Below are 23,943 nucleotides of genomic sequence, written 5' to 3' on the forward strand. Positions count from 1 at the left end.
CTGAATTCTGCAAAAGCATTCTGTTCAGAATATACCCCCTGCAGACTACGCGCTCGGATCGGGCGCGTCCCTGAGCACATCACGTTCTCGCTCGTCTTGTTCTTCGTCGCGTTTCTGCTCTGGCAGGCCTTCCTCGCGACCCTTATCGTGCGACCTGTGTTCATCGTCGCCACTCCGGAAGCCGACACCCCCGTCTCTGACAACAGGCCATCATCCGCGTTCTCTGCTCGTTTCCGGCTGACGGTCGCGGCAGCTGCCGCCGTTGCGAGCACCCGTAGAACACGGAAACGCGCGCCCCCCGCATTTGCACCTGACCGACCGATGCCGCTCGACTTTTTGGCCCCCTCGCGATCGTCTGAGGACGCCGCGCTTTTCCCGTCGCACTGTGCTCTCCCGCTAACTATTTTCTCCTGTGCGAAATGCCAGACGCATATTGCCGCCAACTCGGCAGTTGTGTCAAAGGCGTTCACGGGCCGGTTCGGTCGCGCGGTGCTTGTTCGTGACGTGCGGAACGTCGTTCTGGGAGCGCCGTGCGAACGCATGCTGATCTCTGGTCTTCACTCTTTGGCTGATATCTCTTGCTCGGGGTGTAGTGCTTATCTTGGGTGGAAATATATTGCGACGAACGAACAGAGTCAGAAATACAAGGTTGGTTGTTTTATCTTGGAGGCACGGCGAGTCACGAAAGGCAGCGTCGTTGTGGCCGATAACGACGATGTCGCGCAGGACTCGTATTTGCTTCATCCATTGGACAGAGCTAAGAGCATAGCCGCGCTGAAAAGCTCAAGTCTGTCAAATATGGGGTTTAGGCAGTGGCTCGATAAACAGACCGTGAGGCGGTTGGATGAGGAGCAGAGCGAGCAGCAGCCGGCGGCCAGATCGACTGCTATATCGACATGAACTGGATGATTAACGGCTAATGCGGGATGGATATGGTGTTTCTGATTTTACTGGGTTAAGGGTCTATTTGGCTGGCAGAAGTATGTCTGTTCTTTTATTTGCGGTTTCGTGGGTTATGTATTGCCTTGTGGGATCTATTGGTGCTTATATGTTTTTATGTTCTTTCCGCACGATATCCAGCACTCATTAGTGAGATCATGATATACGCTAGAATACTACTGTACGTTTTTACTTGTTTCTCGAGACTATGATCAGTCATAATCGTAGAATACTTGGCTGGAATTCCATCACGTAGATGCCGAGGCTCTCGCTCAGTTGAGAGTTTGCGAACTTTCTTCCCCGCATCAGGTGTAATGCGACATCATCGTCGTTCGACCGTCCTGCTTTTTTCACTTCATAAGAGAGATAGCACCGATACGTTGCGATGCAAAAATACTCAGAGTTCTCGTGCTTTAATGTGTTTTCACCGGCGGAGTTTGTTGCACACGTCGAGATCAACCGGCCGAAAAGTCTCAACTCTTTCACACCGACGTAAGTATACGTGAAGCACAGCCTTGTTCTTTTATGACTTCGCATAGGTATTCTGACAAGTGACAACAGGGCATGGAAACAACTGCGAGACATATTCAACCTGCTCTCTCTTGACCGCGACGTGCGAGTGATTGTTCTTTCCGGTGCCGGAGACCGGGGGTTCACGGCAGGCCTTGATCTCACAGAGGAGACATTCAATCTACTATCAGGAGCACCGCTCGAGGAGGAACGGCTGCGCTTTTATAAACACCAAGTTATAAAGGAATTTCAGGTTAGTGACCGCGCTGTATCCCTATTAGGGAAACGCCTCTGCGGTCAGTACGCGCTAACGCGTTGAGCCTATTCCAGGACTCTATTTCAGCCATCGAGAACTGTCGGAAACGTGAGCTCACCCCAACTGCCTGCTTCTTGTTTCTCTATCAAAATTAGCTAACTCAGACGAAAAAGCCGTGATTGGAGTGGCGCATGGGATCTCGTACGGACTCGCAATAGACATTCTTTCTGCAGCAGATGTCCGAATCTGCGCGTCGAACGTACGCTTTTCAATAAAGGAAGTCGACATCGGGCTTGCGGCTGACATCGGTACCCTCCAGCGGCTTCCGAAGATAGTCTCGAGCCAGTCGTGGGTCAAAGAGCTTGCCTACACCGCTCGAGATTTTGGTGCTGCCGAAGCAGAGCGATACGGGTTTGTGTCTTATGTACTAGAGGATAAGCAGCAAGCGCTGGCAAAGGCGATGCTGATTGCGGGCGTTATCGCGAAGAAATCGCCGGTGGCTGTCCAGGGTTCCAAGACCCTGATCAATTACAGCCGCGGGAGACCGGTTCAGGAGGGACTGGACTACACGGCAGCGTGGAACGCGTTTGCGCTCGGAAATGATATGTTCGAGGCGGCGATGGCGGCCAAGTTGAGAAAACCTGTTTCGTTTGAGAAACTGTAGCATTGACGAGGGATTGAATTGCAGTCGAAGCGCTACGTAACAAGTCGCGCTCAATCTGCTGGTTTTATGATTGAGCGCCGAGTATGATATTGAGGGAAATCTACTACATATTCGATAACTGTGCATGTTAGATGCAGTATAATCCGACTCAAGACGCGATGACAGTGAGAGGTCATTGGCGTATCGCGTACGCGTTCTCGCAAAGAGACCCACTAACGTCAATACACTTGTGGCGGCGCACTGCTATATAAAATTTGATTTTCCGTCCTTCTCCACAATATCCCACACCAATCACCCATGGTATCCACTTCAAAAGAAAGTCGAGGACTCTTATATTGATTGTACTTATTGTGGTTGTGTACTTTTTTTCTTGTAGAAAGGTTTGATGAAGGTGCGCCGGCACAAAGTGTATTGACGTTATAGGAGACAAGTCTCGCAATTCTCCTAGCGCTTATAAGCAAACTTGCTTCTTTCAAAAATACCTGGTTTCGCACTTTTAGCAGTGAAAACAAGTAAAACGGCTTAATCCATGTCTGTGTCGGGGAAAAGTTGGCATTACCCCTATCCGCTGCAATTCCCAATGCCCAGCCAAATGCCCAGCTCCCCATCGCCTATGAGCTATCAAACAAACGATCGTGATACTTTGTAATGGGTAAAATTTTGTTTCCGTGGTGGGACGTCGAATACCAATAAGCGCAGGTCTCAAAATAGCCCATCACTGAAAAGAGTGATTGCCAGGTGTGGCAGTATTTCTATTTCAGAGCTATGAGGAAGCACATCTGTGATTACTAACTCGCTGCAGTGGGTTGCAGACCACCCGCGCGAGGCACAGCCTTCTCTATGTGCACTTTTTCTTCCTCCGTTACCAGCATTTTCATACCGCTCTTCAGTTTTGTAGACAGCCAGAGTCGTTAAAAAGCTCAAAGCTTTTTCGCGACATATTTCAACGGCCCCCACCAGCCGTACGCGGAACGTACACTAATACCTCGCGCGTGTGCAACCTCGCAATATAAATAGCCCTAACCCGCAGCGGTGTGAGGTACCCGATGCTGCCGCACCCTTTTGCGCGTCGTCTATACCTCCAGCACAGTACGTCTAGCGCCCCCCCCCCCAATGTTTTGCTGACATTCCTCCTGTGTTTGCATCCTCTCCTGCTGTCCTTTGATGCTGGCTGCTTGATACGGTGATAAATTCAGAAGAGAAGAAATTCCGGCATAAGGTGAGTCTCGTTTAGTGCAGCCACAACTTTCTTGATTCTGCCGAGTGTGAGTGCTAGTGTACGGTGGGTACGTACTATTCCGTCCAACCGTACCTTACATTTTTTTTTTTTTGTAGAACAGACCTTCTTCGCTGAAGGTTGCTCGATTTTTGCGGCTGCACGGCTATCGCATCAAGTCCAGTTGTTATATCTCTAATCGCTCGGCCGTCGTTTCGGATTCGCTCGCTTCGTCCTCTACCCGCCGTCTCTACCTACCCGCCGTCTCTACATCCCCATCGTCTCTACCTCCCCACCGTCTCCTGTTCTCCGCCCTCCTTTGTCCTTTGATCTCTTGCAGCATGGCTCCCGTCAAACTCAACGCGGCGAAATCGTATCGTATAACTCTGGTCGTCTTCGCACTAGCCTGCATCGGCACCGCAGTCTACTTCGTGAACGAGCTCACGCCTTCCTACCTGCGACGCGATACAGTGGACTGCTATGAGCATGCGCGGGCAAAGGTCGAGGGCCAACTTGCACCCTCTACCGCCCCCAAAGCGAAAAATTTGATCGTGGTATCCTGTCATGCGGTCTGGACTGGCGGTGTCGGCGAGGGACTTGTAGAAAGCGAATGGTAGGCTACATTTCCTGCTTCAGCTCTCTTCCGTCCATATGCTAACAGTGATCTCCAGGCTTCTTCAACCGGTTCAGCAAGGTCAACAAAAGACATTCGTAGAGCACATCGATCGGGGAATTAGCGCGCTGAAAGCAGATCCCCTTGCGGTTCTCATCTTCTCTGGAGGTCAGACCAACTCGGCCGCAGGACCCATTAGCGAAGCACAGAGTTACTATGTACGATTGATCCCTCGTGCTTCGGGCGCATTTATAAATGTCACTTGTTTACTGACGATTTTTTTACTATAGAGTCTGGCGAAGTCTCGTGGTTTGCTGTCTTCCGACACAGATGACTTCTCATTGCGCGTCACCACTGAGGAATTTGCCCGAGACAGTTACGAGAATCTCCTCTTCTCGCTATGCCGGTACGTACGGCCGTCTCTGCATCGCTTTGCAATCATTCTAACTCAGACACAGATTCCATGAGTTCACAGGCCTATACCCCTCATCCGTGACCGTGATCTCGTACGACTTCAAAAAAGAGCGCTTTACGAAATTACACCGCGCAGCCATCCGCTTCCCGGAAGTGGACTTCCATTTCATAGGCATCGATCCGCCAGGAACACCCCCTGTCGAAGGCGAGCAGCAAAATGCATTCAAGCCGTTTACGTCTGACATGTATGGCTGTATAAATCCTACCTTGGTCGCCAAGAGAGTCGAACGGAATCCATTTAGACGGCGGACGCCCTACTTTGAAAGCGTGAGCAACCTCCTATGCACTGCATCTATGACCCATATATTCCCTTTCACTAACTTTTCCATCTTTTCAGTGTCCTGAATTGAACCCTCTGATGAATTTCTGCGATCCAGACGGGAAAGTCTACGAAGGCTCGCTTCCCTGGGACAACAAAGAGGTCTACGAGAGCGACGATGCATACTAGAAAATAGTCTGCATAGTATAAGTAGTTTGATTTTTATCTTTGGGTTTTGTGATATATATCAGCTGGTGCCTTTTTTGTTCTGTTTCGTTTGTCGATAGCTGGATTCAAGTAAATTATAAACTCATTCGTCTCCAAAGTAATTCTGATAATGTAAATTTTTAATCGCGCATATGTACAAGAACGACAAAAGATAAAACGGAGAAAAAAGCGTAAAATAAAAAATATATCTGAGAAATGACTTGCACGAGAATCTAGTCGTGAGGTTTTCGCTGCAGAATGGGGAATAACCGGGCGGCATGGTAGTTGAACGTCGACTTGCCTTTCACTCCCAGTTTCTAATAAACACAAACAATTAGCACCATACCTTCTTTCCCCCACTTCTCAAACATCAGCAAAGAATACTCACGCTGTTATCATAGCACGCCTTCATCTTAACCTCCAACTTGGCGCACTCCGGCGAATTCAGCGCCGTACCGGCCCAGCACGAAAACAGCTCCGACATAAGCAGCGTGCAGGGGTCCGCCTTGTTCATTTGACTGTTGGTCTGGCCTTTCACCTGTTCTCGCGGGTTGCTGACAGAAAGATATTTCAGTCTCTTGCTGGGCGGCAGGCGCTTCGCGCCTCGTGAGGACGACATTGTGTGGTGGGGTGGTGATTTGGTGAGCGGAGAATGAGCTGGTCGGAGGACGTAGGCGTTGCCTGCAAGAAATGTGTCAATATCCAAATCAGTCGGGGTAGAATTTTATCTTAACAGCATATTTTCATACTTGTTGGTTGCCGCTCGCGCCAAATGCAGGGAATAGCTACGAGAATTATTATCCTCGTCGCGACGAAAACTGCTTTTGAGGTCGAGCGACAACCAAAAACTATACGGGTTAGGGCCACTTTACAGGCACTTTATAAAAGACCCGAAAATTTTTTTAATTATAGCTGTCATGGCTCAATTGGTGGGAGTGCGTATATTGCCAAAACTGCCTTTCGCCTGTGCTTATCGCAGGCTGCGCAGAGGTGTCCGGTTCGAATCTTGTGGTTGGCGGTTTTGGATTTATCCATAAACACAGCGTACGGGTAACCTGCGTCTGTGGCCGCTTTGAGAAATTGAGTATTCTTAAGTAGAGCAATCTAGCAGAGACCTCTTTGCCTCGGGATGGCGACACGGGTAGCAGCTTTGTGTACTGAATTGTGGTTGGTGATGCGATTATGTGCAACTGCCGTCGTTCTTTTTTTTTTTTCAACTTATTTTTATTCTAGCAGAATAATAACGTAGCAAACAAGTGATAGATTCAAATAGCTATTGGTGGGTATGGGAAAAATTGATGAAGTCTACAATTTCACCTCAGCTGGCTGTAGTGCTCCCTGTTTTGCCTATATCTTTCGAGCAGTCGTAAACCTCCAACACTATAGTTTCATTGAAAAATTATTATTGGATATATATTTACATGTAGAAAACAACTGGAAAGATTATAACAGCTCTCTAACTCGACACCTTAGGCTGCTCCTGACTCTGGTGTGGACCGCCATCTCCATGATGTTTGCCCTTTCTAAAACCGTCGCCCCGCCCTCTCGGCCTACTACTATTTACACCAGCACCACGTCCTCCCCGTTGCTGCTGCGCCCCTCCACGCCCGCCCTTCTTCTTAGCTCCCGCCGCGCCAGCTGCCGCACTACCCTCGTTCTTCGCCCCAGCTTCCTGTTTCTGCAACTCCGCCTGCACACGCTCGCTCTCCGCCGCCCACCAACTGGCAAACTCCTCTTCCTCCTGCAACTGCTCGATGCTTTTCTTTTGGCGCGAGTTCGCGGCAATGATGTCCTGCTCGATGCGTTGCTGCTCGATCAGCTCGGCAAGAGAGAGTTGCAGTTCCGCAGGGACTGCGTCGGTGGGCTCGAGAGTTTGCGGGTTTAGCTCTGGGAAGAGGGATTTCGAGATGCGGGTTGGCGTCGACGATGAGGATACTTTGCGTGCATAATTTTTGCTGGAAGATGAAGGAGTAGCAGCAGTAAACGTTGATGCGGTCGTCGCAGTAGTTGCAGTCGTCGCAGTAACCGCGACTGTGGCCGCGGTCGTTGTCGCCGTAGCTGTCACCACCGTTGCCGGCGACGAACCCGCAGACGACGACACAGCTACACCGGCTACCCCCGCCACCGCTTTCTTCCCCAACTGACTCGCGTTCGTAGCCGCCGTAGTCGCAAACGACGTCTGCGGGCCCATCGGGAACAGCTGCGGAGACGGGAAACTTCCCACCGAGCCTGACCGCGGCGTGAATTTCGCAGGCGTGGACCACGGCGACGATGATTTTGACGACGAGGGAGGCGAGGAAACGACTTCCTGCGCGCGTTGCTTTTTGCGGTTTTTCTGCGACACAGCGGGTTTGACTACCGGCGAGATGTAGGTCGCTGTCGAGGTCGTCGCAGACGCAGTGACTGGTGACGAGAGCGCGACGGCGGAAGATGAGCCTGGGGTTGCGGGGAAGTTCTCCTGAGACTTGTGTGGCGTGGAAGGTAGCTGTTCTGAACCCAAACCGGTAGCAGAGGTCTTCCGATTTTGCAAAGCCAACGAGATGCCAGACACAGGCTTCGGCTTCCACGACGACGAAGACGCAGGTGATTCCGTGGCCCGGTTGAATTCACTAGGCCGCGCCATCGGGGAGCTATTTGACAGTGACGATGGCTTTGCCAAATGCGAATCCGTGGGAGTTATGCTCGCTGCGAATGATTCTCTTCGATATGATCCAAAACCAGAAGTATCTCTGAACGACGACGGCCGCATGTGTTCGTCAAAGCTGCTAGGAGCAGTGTATGAAGTCGAAGGCGTGTTTCCGCTCTTGGTTTTCCCTTTCACTACTTTCCAATCCGCCGCGGTCGCTGGCGTACTAGGCGTAGAGCTTAACTCGTCGTCCATATCAAAGATAAAATCATTGCTCTGCACTATCGTAGCCGTCATCACCGGACTCTGCGGAACAGCAGAGCCCGACTGCTCTCGAGACCCGCGCCGCTGCGTGCTCTTTTGATTATGCGAGCTACCGTGATCCCGGAATTCGGCAGCAATCCCGCTCTTTGTGAACGAGCTAGAAAATGACTGCGGAAGCGAGCCGCCATAACTCGAGGGCAGCGAGGAGGATTCGAAAGTTTGAACGAGCCGGTCTTTTTCCTTTTGTCGCGCTTCGCCGAGTGCTGGGTTTCGCTCTTCAAGCAGTTGCAGGAGGATCCCTGATTTACTGACTGGGAGCTTTTCTAGCTGTTTTTGCCGTACTGTTTTCTCGAGGTCTTGGAGCAAAGGAGCTTCTAGAGATGACAAAAGACTAGAAGAAGAACAAGAAAAATTAGCACCTTTATCATTAAATATTAAGTTACTATAATAAGAATACTCACCCATTCTCCAGCATGCCTTCCAGGTTCAATGCAATATACTGCAGTAACGAGTCTTTCAGACCTTGCGCAGAATAAAAGTCTGCTTCGGCCAGCAACGGCGCCGCATTTCGAACATTGACTAAACACAGCTCCTGTTAGACAAAATCCTGATGAAAGCTCACGGAAATGCACATCCAACTTACCATAACTTCGCAGAATAGACTGACAAATCTGCGTCAGCTTTGTGATCAAAAGCTCGTTGGCGACAGACAACACCTCGAGCACAAACTCCAGAAACTCAGCCAGCGACTCGGTCTGCACTTCTGCAAACAGAGACTCATCCTCGACACCGTAGATGAAGTCCAAGACGACCTTGAAAACCGCAGACCGGACATGCTTCATGTCGACTGTCTTGTCTACGTCTTCTTCTTCGGAAGATGTAGCGGGGGCGTATGATGAGACCGAGTAATAGTCGCTGCTTGGGGTAGGTGCCGCCGGAACCGCAGACCAGCGGGCGGACATGAGTGTTTCGAAGAACTCTGACCGCGCAGACATGATAACCGAGTAGCATCTAGCCTCACCGTCCTCCAGCTGGACAGTTAGATCGGTCCACTCTTGGAATCGAGGATCGGCCACCGCCTCTCTCAAGTCGATGGCGAGGGATTGCGTCGGTCGCTGTTGAAAGTAAACTGCTGAGGAGAGACTCTTCAGTCTGAGGGTACTTGCGAGTGCAATCAGCTCATCCTTGGCGTTCAAAAAGCGTTTGTCAACCTTCGACTTGCTCCCAAACCCATCCCAGACCGGAAGTATATAATCGGTATAGGCAAAGTAGATGAAGATAAGCAATGCCAGTAGCCCGCATTTCTTAAACACCAGCGATCGCCCGTTCTCGTCTTCTCGATATTCAATATCAGGAATCTCCGCTGCTCCAGATATGATATCTGCAATCAGCTTACTGCGGCTGGCAATAATCACGCGGTGAACCGGTATACCCATAAACTCGTCGTCAGATGAATAGAGCATCAAATCATAGCTTCCTCCGTACGCGGCTAAATCCAGGTCCTCTAGCCTAGGCTCGAGTTGATCCCGCAGATTTTCGTCTCGTAGAAATTCAAGCATGGGTAAAAACGTCTGCGGCAACCGCTGCGTAGCTTCACTGACGGCCGAATCTTCTGAAGATACAGAGACTGAGTCTGACTCGGTCTGGTCGTACACATCGGCAAAAGGTATCATTCTTTCAATGTCATCACGTAGCTCTTCATGATCGATCTCAATCTCTGGAGATTCCAGATCACTTCTGATAGCGGCGTACGAGTCAAACTTATTGCTTCGTACGGCGACAACTCGCGTCAGATGCGGAATCCGCGAAAACTTAAACTCAGAGACCTTTCCATGAGAAGTCTTTGCTTTCGTCCGTCTTACTTTGCGCCAGACGGTACCAGCTTTGGTACACACGATGACGGACCCGTCCTGGCCTACGTCGAGATCGCGCACAGCCAGGTGCTTGCGTCGTAGCCGCCAGACGTTTTGTGGTCTGATAGTTTTCGACAACGAGCTGGGTTTCGCATTCGCTACAGCCTTCCCGTCGAGCTGGAAACTCCAAATGTCACCGCCCGAGCTGAGAGCCAGCACGGTTGTTCCACCAGCGACGATCTTGGTGATGACGTTCTTTGTGAACATACTCCGGGGACGGAATACCGAGAATTGATCTGTGAATCTGTCGAGTGGGAAGAAAACCTTGAAGTAGCCCCCGTTGATGTACACAATCACGTCGTTATTCTCAAGCAAGCAAATCGTTGCATTTTCCGTTGCAGAAGCCATCTTGACCGGCGCCGGAAGAGAGGAGACTTTTCTTGGCGTCATCTCAATGGGCTGACCATCTCCAGCCGGGAATCCCAGTTGCCCGGCATTCTTGCCCCACATGAACAGCTCGCTGTCTGAAAAGGTGACAGAATGTATTCGCGATGCAGCAACTCCTATCATGTGGTCACGCTTAATTCCAGCCACGATCTTGCGCGGAGAACTCTGCACTGGCTCGTCTTGGGGTTTCTTGACGTCCAATGTGTAGCCTAGTTGACCGTACTTGTTGGATCCCCAAGAGTAAACAGCACCATCAGCTGTCACGGCAAGAGTATGATCCTGGCTGACTGCCACGGCGGTGACTTGGACTTGTCCGAACGTCTCGAGAGTCTTGAACGTAAACTGAGTGTTGCCGCCCGAAAATCCTAGTCGGCCGTTATTTCCAAACCCGCAAATCATCAGATTGTTTACCGGATCAGTCGTGAGTACAGCGGTGTGCAGCTTTGACATTTGCACGTCCCGGATACGGATATTAGCAAATCGTTCCATAGCGGGCAATTCAGGAACATTTTGAGTTCTGTCAAGCAGAACCCGCTCTGGATTCGCTCTATCGTCCGAGTCATTAAAGCCAAGAGTGTGGTTTGCATTCGAGCCAAATGTAAAGAGCTCAGAACCACCCGTCACGATATTCAATGGAAGTGGGTTCGTGCCTTCGATAGTAGAGTTGAGTACGTCAAACGGCGAGTTTCCTTCTCTGTCTTTGACGCGAATGCAATCTTTCTGAAACTCCATAAGCAGTTGCGCAATTGCTACATTCCCAGCATACAGCGCGCGATGAAGCGCTGTCCACCCACTCTCACCATCAATGGCCATGACGTCTATGCCATTTATATCGAGGAGCGCGCGCACAAACTCGATCTTGTTTTGCGAGCTAGCAAGATGCAGCACTGTGCGCCCATACTCATCAACGCGGTTCACATCCTTGACAGTCAAACCGCCCGAAGCCGCGTGATTTCCTCGTCGAGGAATAGCAAAGAGCCCGTTCGCTGCTACCGCGCCAGCCAAAGCTTCTTTGAACCCGTCGAGATCATCCTGATAAAAGAATTTGAAAAGCGAGTACGACATGAAAAGCAGTCGCGTATACTCTCGATCCAGTAGGGGAGGTTTTCAAGTGGACCAAAAAGTCCAAGTTCAGTTAACAAACCAAAACGGAACAGGCGCTGCAGACAACTTGCAGTTATTCGGTATAAATGACTAGTACAGCCAGATTTACCGAGATAAATGCAAATGTGAGATTCCTAGTGTCGTCGTGTAAGCAATAAAATTCACAAATTCAAACAAAGTCAGAAAAAACATAGTTCAGCTCACCTTCTGGTGCGATTGTGGGCCAAAAGGAAAAATATTCAAGGTTGCTGACGCGACAGGGGAGATGTACACGGAAACCGATAGATGCAAAGACAGCTACCCGACCCAGTTGACCTGTGGAATGATCAAGTAGACGGTAACAGATGTTGATAGATCAGCTAAACCTAGAATGACGATGTCGACTGAGATTGACGCTTCGGTCGCGATACGAAGAAGTCAAGAAGAAGTTGAAAAACAGACGCGTCGATATCCGGATAATTAATAGGTGACAGTCGTATATCGGATGGAGGGGTTGAAAGTCGGTTTTAGCGCGAGCTGATCTGCCAGAGGATGCTACTGATATTCAATATTGCGCTCTTGTTTGGTACAAGAGTAGACAAACAAACGGCGGATGAATATTTCCTGCGAGTGCGGAGAAAAGATGATTTCCAATTGGCAGCCTGTCGAGCGTCCACCTTCCACATCAAAGGCGGCGTGGAGAATTGTGGCAGCTGAATGGCCGCGCCGCATCATATAGGCCCTAACCCGAATAGTGTTATGTAATGTAGCCCTCATATTATATAATGGCATGTGCTGTTGGCAATTTATTTCTACTTCTATTGAACATAAGAAAGGTATACGACAGGCTATTGCTAAACAACCATTCAGTCCAAAGGCCAGTATCCAGGGAGCAAGAAGTGCATCTTCTGAAGCATCTCCCTCGCCACAGCGTTGGGCGCAGTCGAAACCGCGAATCTCATCGAGCCCTCGAGATCGCGACCAACAGTACCGGCAACGATCTCGCCCTCGAGGTGCTCGAGAATGGCCTCAGTAAACGCATGAGCGTTGGCAGAGTTGGCCTAGATTATAAGAAGATATCGTTAGCTGCGATGTACGCGCCCCCCGAATAGCAAAGAACTGGTTGGTACCTTCAGGTGACTGACGACTGTCTCGACGGTGACAGCTTCCTCGCCTTCTCTCCAGGCGTCGTAGTCGGTTGACATGCAAATCATCTGGTAGCTTTAAAATTGTAGTACGGTTAGCTGGTTGTCCGGCGATTAGCATTGTCCAATGCTTAATGAGTGGCATACCATATCTCGGCTTCCTTAGCCAACTTTGCCTCGGGAATGGCAGACCTATGAAAACAAAAAGTTAGCAACTTTCATTTGCCAGCAAAGCAGGTGCACTTTCAAGCAACTCACATGTTGATAACAGATCCACCAAAGCTGCGGTACATGTTACTTTCAGCACGGGTGCTGAAGGCAGGACCCTCCATGCAGATCAAAGTGAGATCTCCACCAGTTGAAGCCTTGGTGTGCAATTGCGACCCGTTCTTCTCCAGCACGGGCGCGGCTTTAGCAATGACAGCAGCAAGCTTCGCATCAAAGGGATCACCGAATCCGACGTGGCCAACCATGCCGTTCTCAAAGAACGTCGACGGGCGGATACCCTTGGTACGGTCAATGATCTGGGTGGGAAGCACAAAGTCTCTCGGGTGAATGTGCTCCTGCAGACTACCGACTGCTGAGAAGGCGATAATCGCCTTGACTCCGATACTCTTCAGGGCAGCGATGTTGGCACGCGAAGGAACCTCAGAGGGATTGAACTGATGGTGCACACCATGACGGGCAAGGAAGGCAATGGGAAAGCCAGACTTTGTCAGGGAAATGGTGATTGGCGAAGAGGGATGGCCCCAGGGAGTGCTGACGGTGAGTCTGGCAACAGGAGTGAGGGAGTCGAGCTGGTAGAGACCAGTTCCTCCGATGACACCGAGTAGGACGGGCTCTGTCAAGGATCATTAAGCTGTCAGTATGCCGAATAAGCTGCATGAAAACAAAGAGAAAAGGCGGCACATACTGTCAAAAGTAGTAGGCAGATTAGACATTGTGAGTACTGTTTCTTGTACAAATCAATTGAACGATATCTGTTGCAGACTGATTCGAATTATTGTAAAATTATTTTGAGTTTGAGATTGGCTGCGTGGGTGAACGACGGGCTCAAGCAAATCCCGGCCAGTTCCCAATTGCTTCACGCTCCTTCCGTCTTCACGATATCGCAGCATAACCACGAGAAGCAGGCCTTTCCTGACTTGTTATATTCGGGCACCTGCGGACTGTATTTTTTGAGGCGCTTCCATGACTTCTGATTAATACTGCAATCACTGTTGTTCTGTCGTCATACTCTCAATTAGCTGTCTGTTATTCGAATTTCGTGCACCTATCACCAAATTAATCATCTTCGGCACTAAGTATCACAAGTATTCTGTCTTGGTATCATTTCCACCTCTGATCCTTGTTGAAAAAGGCACCGTCACCAGCTCGCTGAGCCAGGTCGCGCATATAAATCAGGCCCACCCTTCGTCGTGGCTCATCTGCTGTCAATTCTCTGTTTCGATTCACGCCTCTAACATCTCCTGACCACTTCGGCCTTGTGAAAATGTCGTCGTCCACTCTTGACTCGGTCAAGTTGACTGAATCTACTACTGCGTCTTCTTCGGAGCCTACTCAGCGATACATGAAGTTCCCACCTATCGAGGAACCCTTGGAGGTCAACATGTCCTCGATCCGGATGAACTACCCTCATGTCTACGTTTCCGAGAGCAAAATATTCACCATCGACGATCTCGAAAGCGTCGTGCGCCGGTTCTGCAAGAAAAATATTCCTGGACTGCCCACCATATACCGAGTCTGCGAGAACGACCTATATGAATTTCTGTCCGCAGAACAGCGGGTCATTACCTGCTCACCTAACGAGTTTGTGATTGGCCGATACTGCCGTACCGCCTCTGATCCTTCTATGCAACGGGTGATGCTTGACTGGGACGATCGATTTCACACTATTGCGCTTTGGTGCCCGCCCCGCACGCAGGTCCTCGCTGCTGAGGTTGGCGAGCATCTGGTCAAATCTTTGATCAACAGTGTGACTCTTAGCAAATATTTTGCATATCACGAGCAGCTTCATGTCCTTGCTGACCCACAGCCTCAGACGACGAGCAAGTACGTCACTTATCGCTACAAGACAAACAGCAGATTCGTTCCAGATTCCTCTATTGGTTTCCGCAATGAAGAGTTCCTACCGCTGTGGAACTGCGTTATTCTTGTTAGCTGCTGGGAGTCTCTCACACACATGGAGGAAAAAGTCTCGCGATATCTTATGGCAGAAAGATGTCAGTCAAACAAGCGAATTGACTGTGTGATGCTGGTCAGCCTTCCATATCCTGGACTCTATAAGTCTAACCAAGACTTCCGTATCGAAATGCATGCGGACGTATATTTCTACACTGCCAACGAAGACAGTACTGGGATTAAACGGAGGGGTCATTCCGTTATAACCAACTCGCCAAAGGCGAGAGTTGGCTTTGACCTGGCTTGGGCGCGTCCTGGTCTGAACAAGTTCATCGAACACCATGATTGGCCCACTAAGGAGAGAATGATTCCGGTTATAGCTGTTGAAGGCGAGAACTTCTATAAGGAGTTTGTGGCTCCTCTCTTTACGCACTACGAGCAAGCCGGAAGACTCATTATTGATCGGAGAAACAAAAAGCTCTGAGAGCAACGCGAGCTGGCGAGCTCTCATGTCGTCTTTGTATCATAATTATGGTGCGGGTATTAGGCGTTTGGTGGACCAGGTTGTTTTGCACAGTTTTTTCACAGAACTATTATGGTCTGTGTGTTTTTGTAGGTCATTCGGTCTTGTGTTATTAGGTGTTCGGTACTATAATTTGGCTTCTTTCTGCAGATGGCTTGTTCTGCCAGTTAATAAATTGATTCTGCTTTAAATACGATCAGTCTGATTCAGAATATAAATGTATTTATATATATTTACATAAATCTATAAATATCAGTGAAGCCTGCCGTTTCGAGCCATGTCGATGGATATTGGTACAAACCCCTCTTCAAAATGTGATCTGCCCCTCAACAGACGAAAGGATTCTCTCGAACAGACTGGACACTAGCAACGGCTGCTGTACTTACGATCCGATTCACGCACAGAGACCGCTGTTAACTTGCTTACTTTAATAAATCTTCTATTTGAAGACTTTGGTTTTTATCTGTTTTATTCTTGATAGTTGTGAATCGTTTTTTCCTTCAGACAAAAATACTCTGCCTTTTGCGATGACTACGGTATGCAATTCGATCGAACATTCATTCAATCAAATAACTTTCTTCCCCCGGTCTGCCTACTTTGATTTCCCAGTGCAGAGTGCCTTATTTATTGCGTTTCGGTGTTTGGTAGCGTGGTAGCTGTTATATGGAAGAACGAGAAATCATTGCTGGCAGTCGGAAGGATGGAGAAGAACATAGTCGTGTGCTAACTGTGTTTCCTACATAGTCTACCAACGGATCTGCTCCTAAGGCCCATATGCTAAATGAAAGGGATCGGATCTTGTGTGTTGCTGATATTCGAGGTAGGTTCCCTATCGAATGTGTATTTGTGTTGCTCCTGTCGATCGCGTTTTTTGATCTTTATTGTTTTGCGGATCATACACCTGTGGGCTACATGTGAAAATTGCTATATGCTGACTGTTCGCTCCAACTTGCAGGCCAAATATCTATCTTGAACCAGCTGGCTGAAGAATATAAGGCTACGTGCATTATTCATACCGGAGACTTTGGTTTCTACGATCGGGATAGTGTTCCGAGAATTACCGACAAGTACGCCAGATTTCCTTACAATGAAAACATGTTAGAGCCGATGTGTCTAATAATTCCTTTGCCTATAGAACCCTGCGTCATGTCGCTCAATACTCTCCACTTCTTGACCCCCGCTCGCTACCCCAGGACCCGCTACCCTTGCGACAGTACCTACTGACTCGACCGATATCTCAGTTGTCTCAGCTCCTCGCCGGTGAGATCAAGCTTTCAGTGCCCGTCTACACCGTCCACGGCGCCTGCGAGGACGTCTCTGTGCTAGAGAAGTTCAGATCGGGCGAATACAAGGCTCCGAATCTCCATATAGTCGACGAACATAACTCGCATTCAATTGAGACCAGCAACGGCGTCAAGTTCCGTCTTCTCGGACTCGGTGGTGCGCTAGTTATGCACAAGCTGTTCGACAATGGCTCAGGTCGCACGACCATAGCCGGCGGAGGTGGTACGACCTGGACCACGCTACTTCAGATCGGTGAGTTGATCGACACAGCTGCGCGCAGCTTCGACGAAACCGAGACTCGAATCCTGGTCACGCACGCGTCACCTGCTCGCGAAGGTATTCTCGCACAGCTTGCACTTTGCCTCAAGGCCGATTTTTCGATCTCCGGTGGACTTCATTTCCGCTACGGCTGCAGCTACAATGAGTTTGCTGTCCATCCCACCTACGATTACTTTCGCAACAAGTTGATCGCTTCACGACAGCAGTTTATGGATGTGTGGGATGTGGTCAAGACCGAGGTGCAGCCGGTGATTGCAGACAGCCCGACGCAACGGCGTTTGATTGATAACGCGCTTTCGGTGATTATGAAAATGCCGTCGAGTACACAGGTTTCTGAAATTGAGAAAGAAAAAGAAGAACTTCAAAACATAGGATTCAGGAATATGTGGCATCTCAACCTGGCCGACGTTGCTTATGGTACCGTTGTGATGGAGGTGAAGGACGGCAGGATTGGAATCGAAACAAAGTCAGAGGGATTCAACTTCAAGTACCGGAGGTTAGAAAACAACGCAAGCAGTTCAGGGCTGAAGGGTGGTCCCAAGCACATTGCTTCGCGCAAACCGTCCGCGCCTCAGACTGCAGCCGCGTCATCGACTACTAATGGCACCGTCGGCGCGTCAGGCTCGAACTCGAGTGCAGCAAATGCGAAGGCAGGTGAGGGCAGGGCTTCGATTTCTGCGCCAACACCATCGGAGACGACCGGTGAGCAGAAGAAGGCTTCCACTGATGCTTCGGCGGCAACTGAACCGAAAGAGGATGGTCTAGGTGCAGTCATCAAGAGCGAGGGTCTTTCTACTTCTAGTGTGCTACAAGCCCGCCGTCCAGGTCTATGGGTTGCTCGCGCGGATGAGAGCGAGGATGCCTTAAAGTCATACTTTGCGGAGGAGGATCGGGCCAATATCACCAGCGTATCCATCAGAACCGGTCAGACCGGAAAGAAGTTTGCGTATGTGTATTTCGACACTGCTGAAAATGCCGAGGCCGCCATGCCGCGCGCTACTCTTGCTAAACTCGGCAACGTGGCTATAATCAACGACAACATGACCGGTGGAAGCGGAAGCGGAAGCGGGCGGGGAGGATCAGGCGCCGGACGGTTTGGAAGCAGTAGATCTGGATCTGTAGCCTGGGGTGGGGCTCCGAAAGATGGAAGTGAAGGAGCTCGGTTGCCATCGAGAGCGCGAATCAGTGGAGGAAGCCGGACAACCGCTCGCGGTGGACGAGGTGGCAGAGGTGGCCGCGGTGGCTCTTCGACAGCTGTGTCGTCGTCTTCAGGCGCCACTACCACCACTGCTTCTGGTGCCGGTGCATCATCAAGCAGCCCTTCAGAGTCATCAGCAAACACTGCGAGCCCATCCTCTGGCGGCGCTGCTTCTAACGGTGGCAGCACATCGACCAGTTCTACAACAGCGGCTGCTCCTGCTTCTACTCCTGCTACTGCTCCCGCTGCTACTCCTGCGCCCGCCCCTGCTCCCGCGGCTAGCACCAACTCTACATCTGGTCCAGAAACCTCATCGTCCCCAAATTAAGAAGAGAGGATGCGGTATCCATCAGATTACAGCTGGAATTACAATAGAATAGTACGGAAGGAAAAAAAGTTCCTTTGTTGACTCTCTTCTCCTTTCTTGTTTGTTATTTTATACTCCTATGGAATTCTTTCGCTTTTTTGTTATTATATTATCTGTCTCTAATTTTTGTGATTGCTTTCTCGCTCCTTGTTGTCCCAATATGCCGCTGCTACTTGTTTCCCAAAGAAAAGAACGGGAAGTGGCAGGTTCAGACACCATTGTATGTGAAAAGGATAACGAAATGGGGCAAGAAGGGAAATAAATAGGACTTTGTATTTTTACAGTTGCTGAAATGCTAATGTGTAATCGATATTACTCTCTTCGTAGTAGAGGCCGTTGTCTGTAGCCAGTAGCCTCGAAATCTGATGCAGTATCGAAATTATCTGAGGCGTGTCGTGAGAATCGAGAGGGTGTAGGGTAAGTCAGAAAACTAGTCGTCAACAATCGACAGGGTTTTGGATGTTGATAATCTCGGAAAGCCACATCCACAACCCAACACTCGGTTAGACGGTCCCCTCTGCAGAGCCTCTTCTAGTCAAATATAGCACTATCGAGGCTCTCAGAAAGGGGAATTGCAATCTCCCTGCTTGCAGATTGAATCTTTGTGGTGATTCTGAGCAAGCTTGGAGCAACATCTGACGTGCTCGATTTGGTTGATAGTATCAAACTTGCCATCATGCACCGTGGCTTGTTGCCCTTGCTTCAAGCAGTTATCAAAATTTGCTGGGGTTGCGAAGCTGTGGGGAGTTTGATGAAGCAACGACTGTCTTCTGTTGATTGATGCTTTGTCTGTCATAACAACAACAGCAATCGGTGGTGATAGTAACATGCAGTATGCAGTATGCATGCTATTCTGGCCATACTGTAATATCATTAGCTGTGTTTCTTTGAGTCATTGTTGTCATGCTGCACGCTGCTTGTGTGATGACTTTGGTGTGCTCAGAGCAAAGTGGTCCACAGAACTCTGTGAAGTTTCAAGGGTAGATCGACCTTATAGATATGAGTTAGTAGCGGTTCGGTACAAAGGAGTTGAACAAGGCTGCCGTGCTTTAAGTGAATGTTTCTCTGTCCTTGAATGCCGGGCGATATACCTGTTGTTGTCTGCCATGGTTAAAAGCCGATGTCTGTTCAGTGGTCTCTAGATACTCTGACAAACGAACCAAATACATATCGCCGTGACTGGCGCGATCTGATTCTAGGGCGCATATGTCTTCGAAGTAATAGATTGGGATGGCTCATGGAGGGAAGAGACACTGCTTTGGTTATTGTTGCACAAGGGTGCAACATCGTAACACGCACATCACCACAACAAGGGAGCTGGCGGCTTCGCGTCAACATCGACAGCCATCCAGCTTCAACCATCCTCTTTTCAAATTGAGACGTGTTCTAATGATGTGCCAAACTTGAAATTTTGTCTTTCTACCGATCTCGGGCGATGATACAGACCCAGCCGACTATCTTGCGTCTGCTCTCTCCGCTCGACTACGCCCATGAAAACCACTCCGCGATGCTATGCTACGACGATCAACACGTATGGATCCCGCAAAATGTATGGACCTATAGTCAGTCTGATGTATCTTGATTCTGTTTCTTTAGTTCCCAAATCTAGGGTGTACGATGGGAATCCCGCTGGAGGGTGAAGGACGTCTGTTTCCCAATCCGCCCTACGACGCGCCGACACAGCAGCAAATATATCGATTTCAGGTGGATTCGAAAGCTCTGATGCTACGCTACATGGAATAAGTTGAAAGGATTATATTACTGGATACTACAGGCTGCTGGACGTCGATATCTCTGATCCTGCCCGAAACAATAGCGGGCTAAGTTCGTTTTTGCGTGAGTTTTGTTCGCGCCGCGTCTGCTGATGCTCCCGATTAGGACATTTTTCATCAACCAGGATCATTTTCCAGGCCGACTTAATATTACTCACGCGACTGATGCGAACTGATGCGGGCGGCCCGGCCTGGAATATAAAAAGAGGGCGTTCCCCCCTCTCTCGCTCTCTTCTTTCCTTCCTCATCATCCTCAAAGAGCCTCAAAGATCTCAAAGAGACCTGGCTCTCTTCTCAAAAATCATGGAAATGGATCAACTCCTGAACTTATGGTCAGTATCTTTTTAACTCACTTTATTTTATAGACAGACACTGACACATATTACTAGTCGTGCACCTCACCTCTCCATCTCATATTCCTCCACGACTATCCACATCCCTCCGACAAGGTGATCCTCAAGTCGAGGCACCTCCCTACATCTGCAACTACTTTGAGTCCAGCTCTATCCCCTAGTGCTAGCGGCAATCTTTCACTATGGTTAGTTCTTTCTTTGATGTCTTATTCTCCGTCTATACCTTTACTGACACATACTGCTAGCCGTGACGATCAACTTGACCCCATCCACATCTACTCTGGGTCCACCATCACTATATTCTATCACGCAATGCTGGCGGCGCTCCTCAACTATGGTCAGTACCTACAGTGTCTCTTCTACTTTTGCCTCATGTATGCTAACACATGCTTCTAGCCGTGTCAATCTATATTATATTATGAATTTGAAATCAAAAAAAAAAGAAAAAAAAGAAAAAAAAGAAAGAAAAGAAAAAGAAAAACAAAAGAACGAAAGAATAAAGAGAAAAAATGAAGAAAAACGAAGAAAAAAAAAGAAAAAAAAGAGAAAGAAAAAAATGAAGCAAAAAGACAAAAGAAAAGAGAAAAAAACAGAAAAACGAAATTGAAATGATAAAGAAAAAAGAATATGAAGAAGGAATGAAAGAAGAAGAAAAGAAGAAAGAGAAAGAGAAAAGAGTTATCGTGCTAGCGGCAATCTCCTTTATGGTATGTCTTTCTGCTCACTTCTCTTATATCTGATCAAATCCTGACATATTTTACTAGCCGCGCATAGCACCTATCCCAAGTCACCATTACAATTGGGAACAATGTCCAGACGAAAATCAAGACAGCTACCTCTACCTACAGCTACTCTGGACATGATAACTCTTTTCTCGAGTTAGCGGCAGTTTCTCATTATGGTCAGTACTCATGAGCTTTTTTGAACTGCAATTTACTTGATTTACTGACACGTTTTAATAGCCGCGAAACAGCGATCCACCTCCACCTCCATCTACATCTACACTGGATCCATGACTTCTCTTTCTTCTTAAGCAAGGAGTGACCTCCTCTGATGGTTAGTACTTACACTTGAACGCTTATGTTTCCTCACGTGATGATTATTGACACATGTTTCTAGCCGCCTGCACTACCTTCCGGATTCCTCTCTATTCCGCCACAAGTCCGCCACGGATATCGACGCACGAGAACACAAACGAGAACACGCGCCCTTACGATACGATACGTCTCCGGTCGAGCACCTTCGGCTTTTGATTCTGTGACTCTGTGACTCTGTTTTGCTCTGTGCTTCTGTGCTTCTGTGGATACCCCATCGATACCTCTTAGATAAAATTAGATAGTAATAGAAAGTAGATTAGAACTTTTATGATAGTTATGTACTCCAATATAAACAGAATGCTTGACCGAAACCAAACAGATACAAGGCAAAACAATGAGCGAAATCAAATAGCAAATGGTAAACTTTTCCCTAAAGGACCAAACTCAAACTCCATTTTTTCGCGCATTCCCATACACCAAACTTTTCCCAATTATTCACTTAAGCATGCAAAACCAAACCAAAATTCGAACGATAAAAAAGGCAGTGAAAGACTAGCGGTAACTGATCTACCTGTACTTGTCCATAAACTGGCTGTGAAAGTTCACCATCCGATCAATGTACTCGTGTCCAGGCGCCAGGAAGGTCGTGCGGAAATGGAACGTTCCGTCCTGCTGACCGAATCCGGATCCGGGAATGACGCAGACGCCGGTCTTTTCGAGGAGCTGGATGCAGTAGAACTCATCTGGCTCCATGTTCTGGCGGGCAGCTTCCTGGATTGCGGCCTTGGGGATTGTGATCTGGGGGAAGAGGTACATCGCGCCCTGGAGAGGACGTAGGTTAGTGACTGTTTTAGATTCAGAGGGTTGAAAAACAAGATATCAGTAAAACATACCTTTGGCTCTTCGCATATGACTCCTTCCATCTGCGAAAACGCCTGGTAGAGATCAAACGCGCGCTTTTTGAGCGAGTTGTAGATGTCGTTATACTCCTTCTTGTACAGCGGAAACGACTCGTCGCCCTCCCTGGGAGGGTTAACCATCAGCTCGGTCAGGACCTGGCCGGTAACGACCGGGCAGAGCGAGATCGAAACAAGCTTGTACATCTGATCGACTACAGCCGGGTCGAATCCAACGAGCTCGACATACCCGCCGCGCTGGCCGCACTCGCCGAGCATGCCTTTTGAAGTCGAGTGCAGCGATGCGAGTTCAACGTTCTCGTAGCGGCCGGGGTAGTCGCGCTGCAGCTCGCGCAGCATGCGCTTGAACGATAAGAACTCGCCTTCGTAGATGTTGGTCTGGTAGACTTCGTCGGCGATGATCATCAGCCGGTTGTCGGCCGCGATCGTGATGATGTCTTTGATTTCGGCCTCGGTCAGGCAGGTGCCGGTAGGGTTGCAGGGGTTAATGACGACGATTGAGCGGAGCGAGAGGCCGCTTGCCTTGGCTTGTCGGACGGTGTTTGCGATATCGTGGGCAGAGTATTCGAGGTAGTACGGTACCGCGGTCGCGTTTTCGAGAGTGAGCGTGGCGGAGTAGAGCGGGTACTGAGGGACCGGGATCATGACTGCCGAATCAGGGCCATCGCAGATCGTGCGCAATAGAGAGGACACGGCCGACGACGCGCCCGACGCGAGAAAAACGTCTTTTGGGTTCGAAGGGAAGCCGTCACGTCGGGCGATGAAGTTGGCGACCGACTGGCGGATGTAGGGCACGCCCTGGCTGTGGGAGTACGCGCCGACCGAGCCGATGTGATCGAGCAAGGTCTGCGCTCTCTTGCGCGCGTCGGCAGGGAAGATCTGCGCGGCGTGCTCGGATTTGAGAAGATCCGGGTACTGAACGAGCGCAAGCACTTGTCTGAAGAAAGTAATTGGCTGCTGGTCCATTGCCTGCGGGTTGCCGATATTCGCGCTGATGATCTCCGTGAAGGGCAACGCCTGGGCTGGCGGCGGCGGACATTGCTCGTGCTCGAGCAGAGTCTTGCGCAGCTCGTCGGCGCGGATCGCGAGACGGCCTCGGACGGCGTACTCTGCGCGGCGCAGATTCCGGTTCATGTTGGCCAAAGTGACTGCCTTCTTGGGCACGGGCGAAGAGACCATTGTTGGAATCGCGGAGTGGATGGGAGGGTGGTGGATCTGGTGGTGAGCAGGTTGCACGGCGGCTGGGACGGCTCTGGCCGCGACGCTGGAAAACGCGCGTCTTAATAGCATTGTGGTGTGAAGGATGGAAGAAGTCCTCGAGGACGATTAAGAGACAACGAGAGAATGATGAATAATAAACAAAAAGAAGAAGAAAAAATGAGGGAAACAGAAAGGATTAAAAGGACGTGAAGGAGGGACGAGAGTTTAATTTATGATGTCATTTTTTCCTGTTTTTTTTTTTTTTCTGTTTTATTGCCAGCCCCGATCGCCATCTATAAAACCAAAAAAATGATTATAGTGAGTAATATATCAATG

At 49.3% G+C, this 23,943-nt stretch overlaps 11 protein-coding genes across 11 annotated transcripts; 7 read left to right on the plus strand and 4 right to left on the minus strand.

Annotated features, from left to right (window-relative positions):
- Window positions 1-402: 402 nt before the first annotated feature.
- On the plus strand, window positions 403-669 carry BZA70DRAFT_223629 (Yippee/Mis18; the record flags this gene model as incomplete). Its single annotated transcript, XM_064910195.1, has 1 exon — window positions 403-669. A coding segment is annotated over one exon (267 nt), but the record flags the coding sequence as incomplete, so codon positions are not given.
- A 533-nt stretch (window positions 670-1,202) lies between these two features.
- BZA70DRAFT_6025 (enoyl-CoA hydratase/isomerase family protein) lies at window positions 1,203-2,478 on the plus strand. The gene is made up of 4 exons (XM_064915249.1): window positions 1,203-1,431; window positions 1,501-1,702; window positions 1,780-1,813; window positions 1,879-2,478. The coding sequence occupies exons 1-4, from the start codon at window positions 1,325-1,327 to the stop codon at window positions 2,367-2,369; spliced, it is 834 nt and encodes a 277-aa protein (XP_064770221.1). The 5' UTR covers window positions 1,203-1,324; the 3' UTR covers window positions 2,370-2,478.
- A 1,649-nt stretch (window positions 2,479-4,127) lies between these two features.
- Window positions 4,128-5,081, plus strand: BZA70DRAFT_230508 (uncharacterized protein; the record flags this gene model as incomplete). The annotated part of the gene is made up of 5 exons (XM_064910240.1): window positions 4,128-4,198; window positions 4,257-4,416; window positions 4,501-4,604; window positions 4,657-4,939; window positions 5,010-5,081. Coding segments are annotated over 5 exons (690 nt in total), but the record flags the coding sequence as incomplete, so codon positions are not given.
- Window positions 5,082-5,248: 167 nt separating this feature from the next.
- BZA70DRAFT_270692 (uncharacterized protein) lies at window positions 5,249-6,005 on the minus strand. Its single transcript, XM_064911344.1, has 3 exons — window positions 5,888-6,005; window positions 5,527-5,819; window positions 5,249-5,455 (listed from the first exon to the last, which is right to left on the minus strand). The coding sequence occupies exons 2-3, from the start codon at window positions 5,755-5,757 to the stop codon at window positions 5,372-5,374; spliced, it is 315 nt and encodes a 104-aa protein (XP_064770223.1). The 5' UTR covers window positions 5,758-5,819; window positions 5,888-6,005; the 3' UTR covers window positions 5,249-5,371.
- Window positions 6,006-6,511: 506 nt separating this feature from the next.
- On the minus strand, window positions 6,512-11,700 carry BZA70DRAFT_6240 (uncharacterized protein). The gene is made up of 4 exons (XM_064915264.1): window positions 11,637-11,700; window positions 8,672-11,566; window positions 8,490-8,607; window positions 6,512-8,419 (listed from the first exon to the last, which is right to left on the minus strand). The coding sequence occupies exons 2-4, from the start codon at window positions 11,391-11,393 to the stop codon at window positions 6,595-6,597; spliced, it is 4,665 nt and encodes a 1,554-aa protein (XP_064770224.1). The 5' UTR covers window positions 11,394-11,566; window positions 11,637-11,700; the 3' UTR covers window positions 6,512-6,594.
- Window positions 11,701-12,179: 479 nt separating this feature from the next.
- BZA70DRAFT_270694 (putative methylthioadenosine phosphorylase) lies at window positions 12,180-13,584 on the minus strand. Its single transcript, XM_064911345.1, has 5 exons — window positions 13,470-13,584; window positions 12,815-13,397; window positions 12,704-12,748; window positions 12,542-12,632; window positions 12,180-12,472 (listed from the first exon to the last, which is right to left on the minus strand). Exons 1-5 carry the CDS (start codon window positions 13,495-13,497, stop codon window positions 12,278-12,280), a joined length of 942 nt encoding a protein of 313 aa, XP_064770225.1. The 5' UTR covers window positions 13,498-13,584; the 3' UTR covers window positions 12,180-12,277.
- A 59-nt stretch (window positions 13,585-13,643) lies between these two features.
- BZA70DRAFT_270695 (uncharacterized protein) lies at window positions 13,644-15,385 on the plus strand. The gene has a single exon (XM_064911346.1). It carries the CDS (start codon window positions 14,049-14,051, stop codon window positions 15,159-15,161), a length of 1,113 nt encoding a protein of 370 aa, XP_064770226.1. The 5' UTR covers window positions 13,644-14,048; the 3' UTR covers window positions 15,162-15,385.
- Window positions 15,386-15,563: 178 nt separating this feature from the next.
- BZA70DRAFT_6321 (uncharacterized protein) lies at window positions 15,564-18,789 on the plus strand. Its single transcript, XM_064915269.1, has 3 exons — window positions 15,564-16,020; window positions 16,156-16,267; window positions 16,336-18,789. Exons 1-3 carry the CDS (start codon window positions 15,975-15,977, stop codon window positions 18,287-18,289), a joined length of 2,112 nt encoding a protein of 703 aa, XP_064770227.1. The 5' UTR covers window positions 15,564-15,974; the 3' UTR covers window positions 18,290-18,789.
- A 14-nt stretch (window positions 18,790-18,803) lies between these two features.
- BZA70DRAFT_270698 (uncharacterized protein) lies at window positions 18,804-19,702 on the plus strand. Its single transcript, XM_064911347.1, has one exon. It carries the CDS (start codon window positions 19,156-19,158, stop codon window positions 19,468-19,470), a length of 315 nt encoding a protein of 104 aa, XP_064770228.1. The 5' UTR covers window positions 18,804-19,155; the 3' UTR covers window positions 19,471-19,702.
- Window positions 19,703-19,818: 116 nt separating this feature from the next.
- Window positions 19,819-20,875, plus strand: BZA70DRAFT_286564 (uncharacterized protein; the record flags this gene model as incomplete). The annotated part of the gene is made up of 5 exons (XM_064913875.1): window positions 19,819-19,877; window positions 20,103-20,164; window positions 20,490-20,613; window positions 20,699-20,790; window positions 20,850-20,875. 5 exons carry the CDS (start codon window positions 19,819-19,821, stop codon window positions 20,873-20,875), a joined length of 363 nt encoding a protein of 120 aa, XP_064770229.1.
- Window positions 20,876-22,057: 1,182 nt separating this feature from the next.
- On the minus strand, window positions 22,058-23,586 carry BZA70DRAFT_286565 (pyridoxal phosphate-dependent transferase; the record flags this gene model as incomplete). Its single annotated transcript, XM_064913876.1, has 2 exons — window positions 22,058-22,312; window positions 22,384-23,586. The coding sequence occupies 2 exons, from the start codon at window positions 23,584-23,586 to the stop codon at window positions 22,058-22,060; spliced, it is 1,458 nt and encodes a 485-aa protein (XP_064770230.1).
- Between the last annotated feature and the right edge of the window lie 357 nt (window positions 23,587-23,943).

The sequence above is a fragment of the Myxozyma melibiosi genome, assembly GCF_037950935.1.
Source record: "Myxozyma melibiosi strain Phaff 52-87 chromosome Unknown BZA70scaffold_1, whole genome shotgun sequence".
Lineage (NCBI taxonomy): Eukaryota > Fungi > Ascomycota > Lipomycetes > Lipomycetales > Lipomycetaceae > Myxozyma > Myxozyma melibiosi.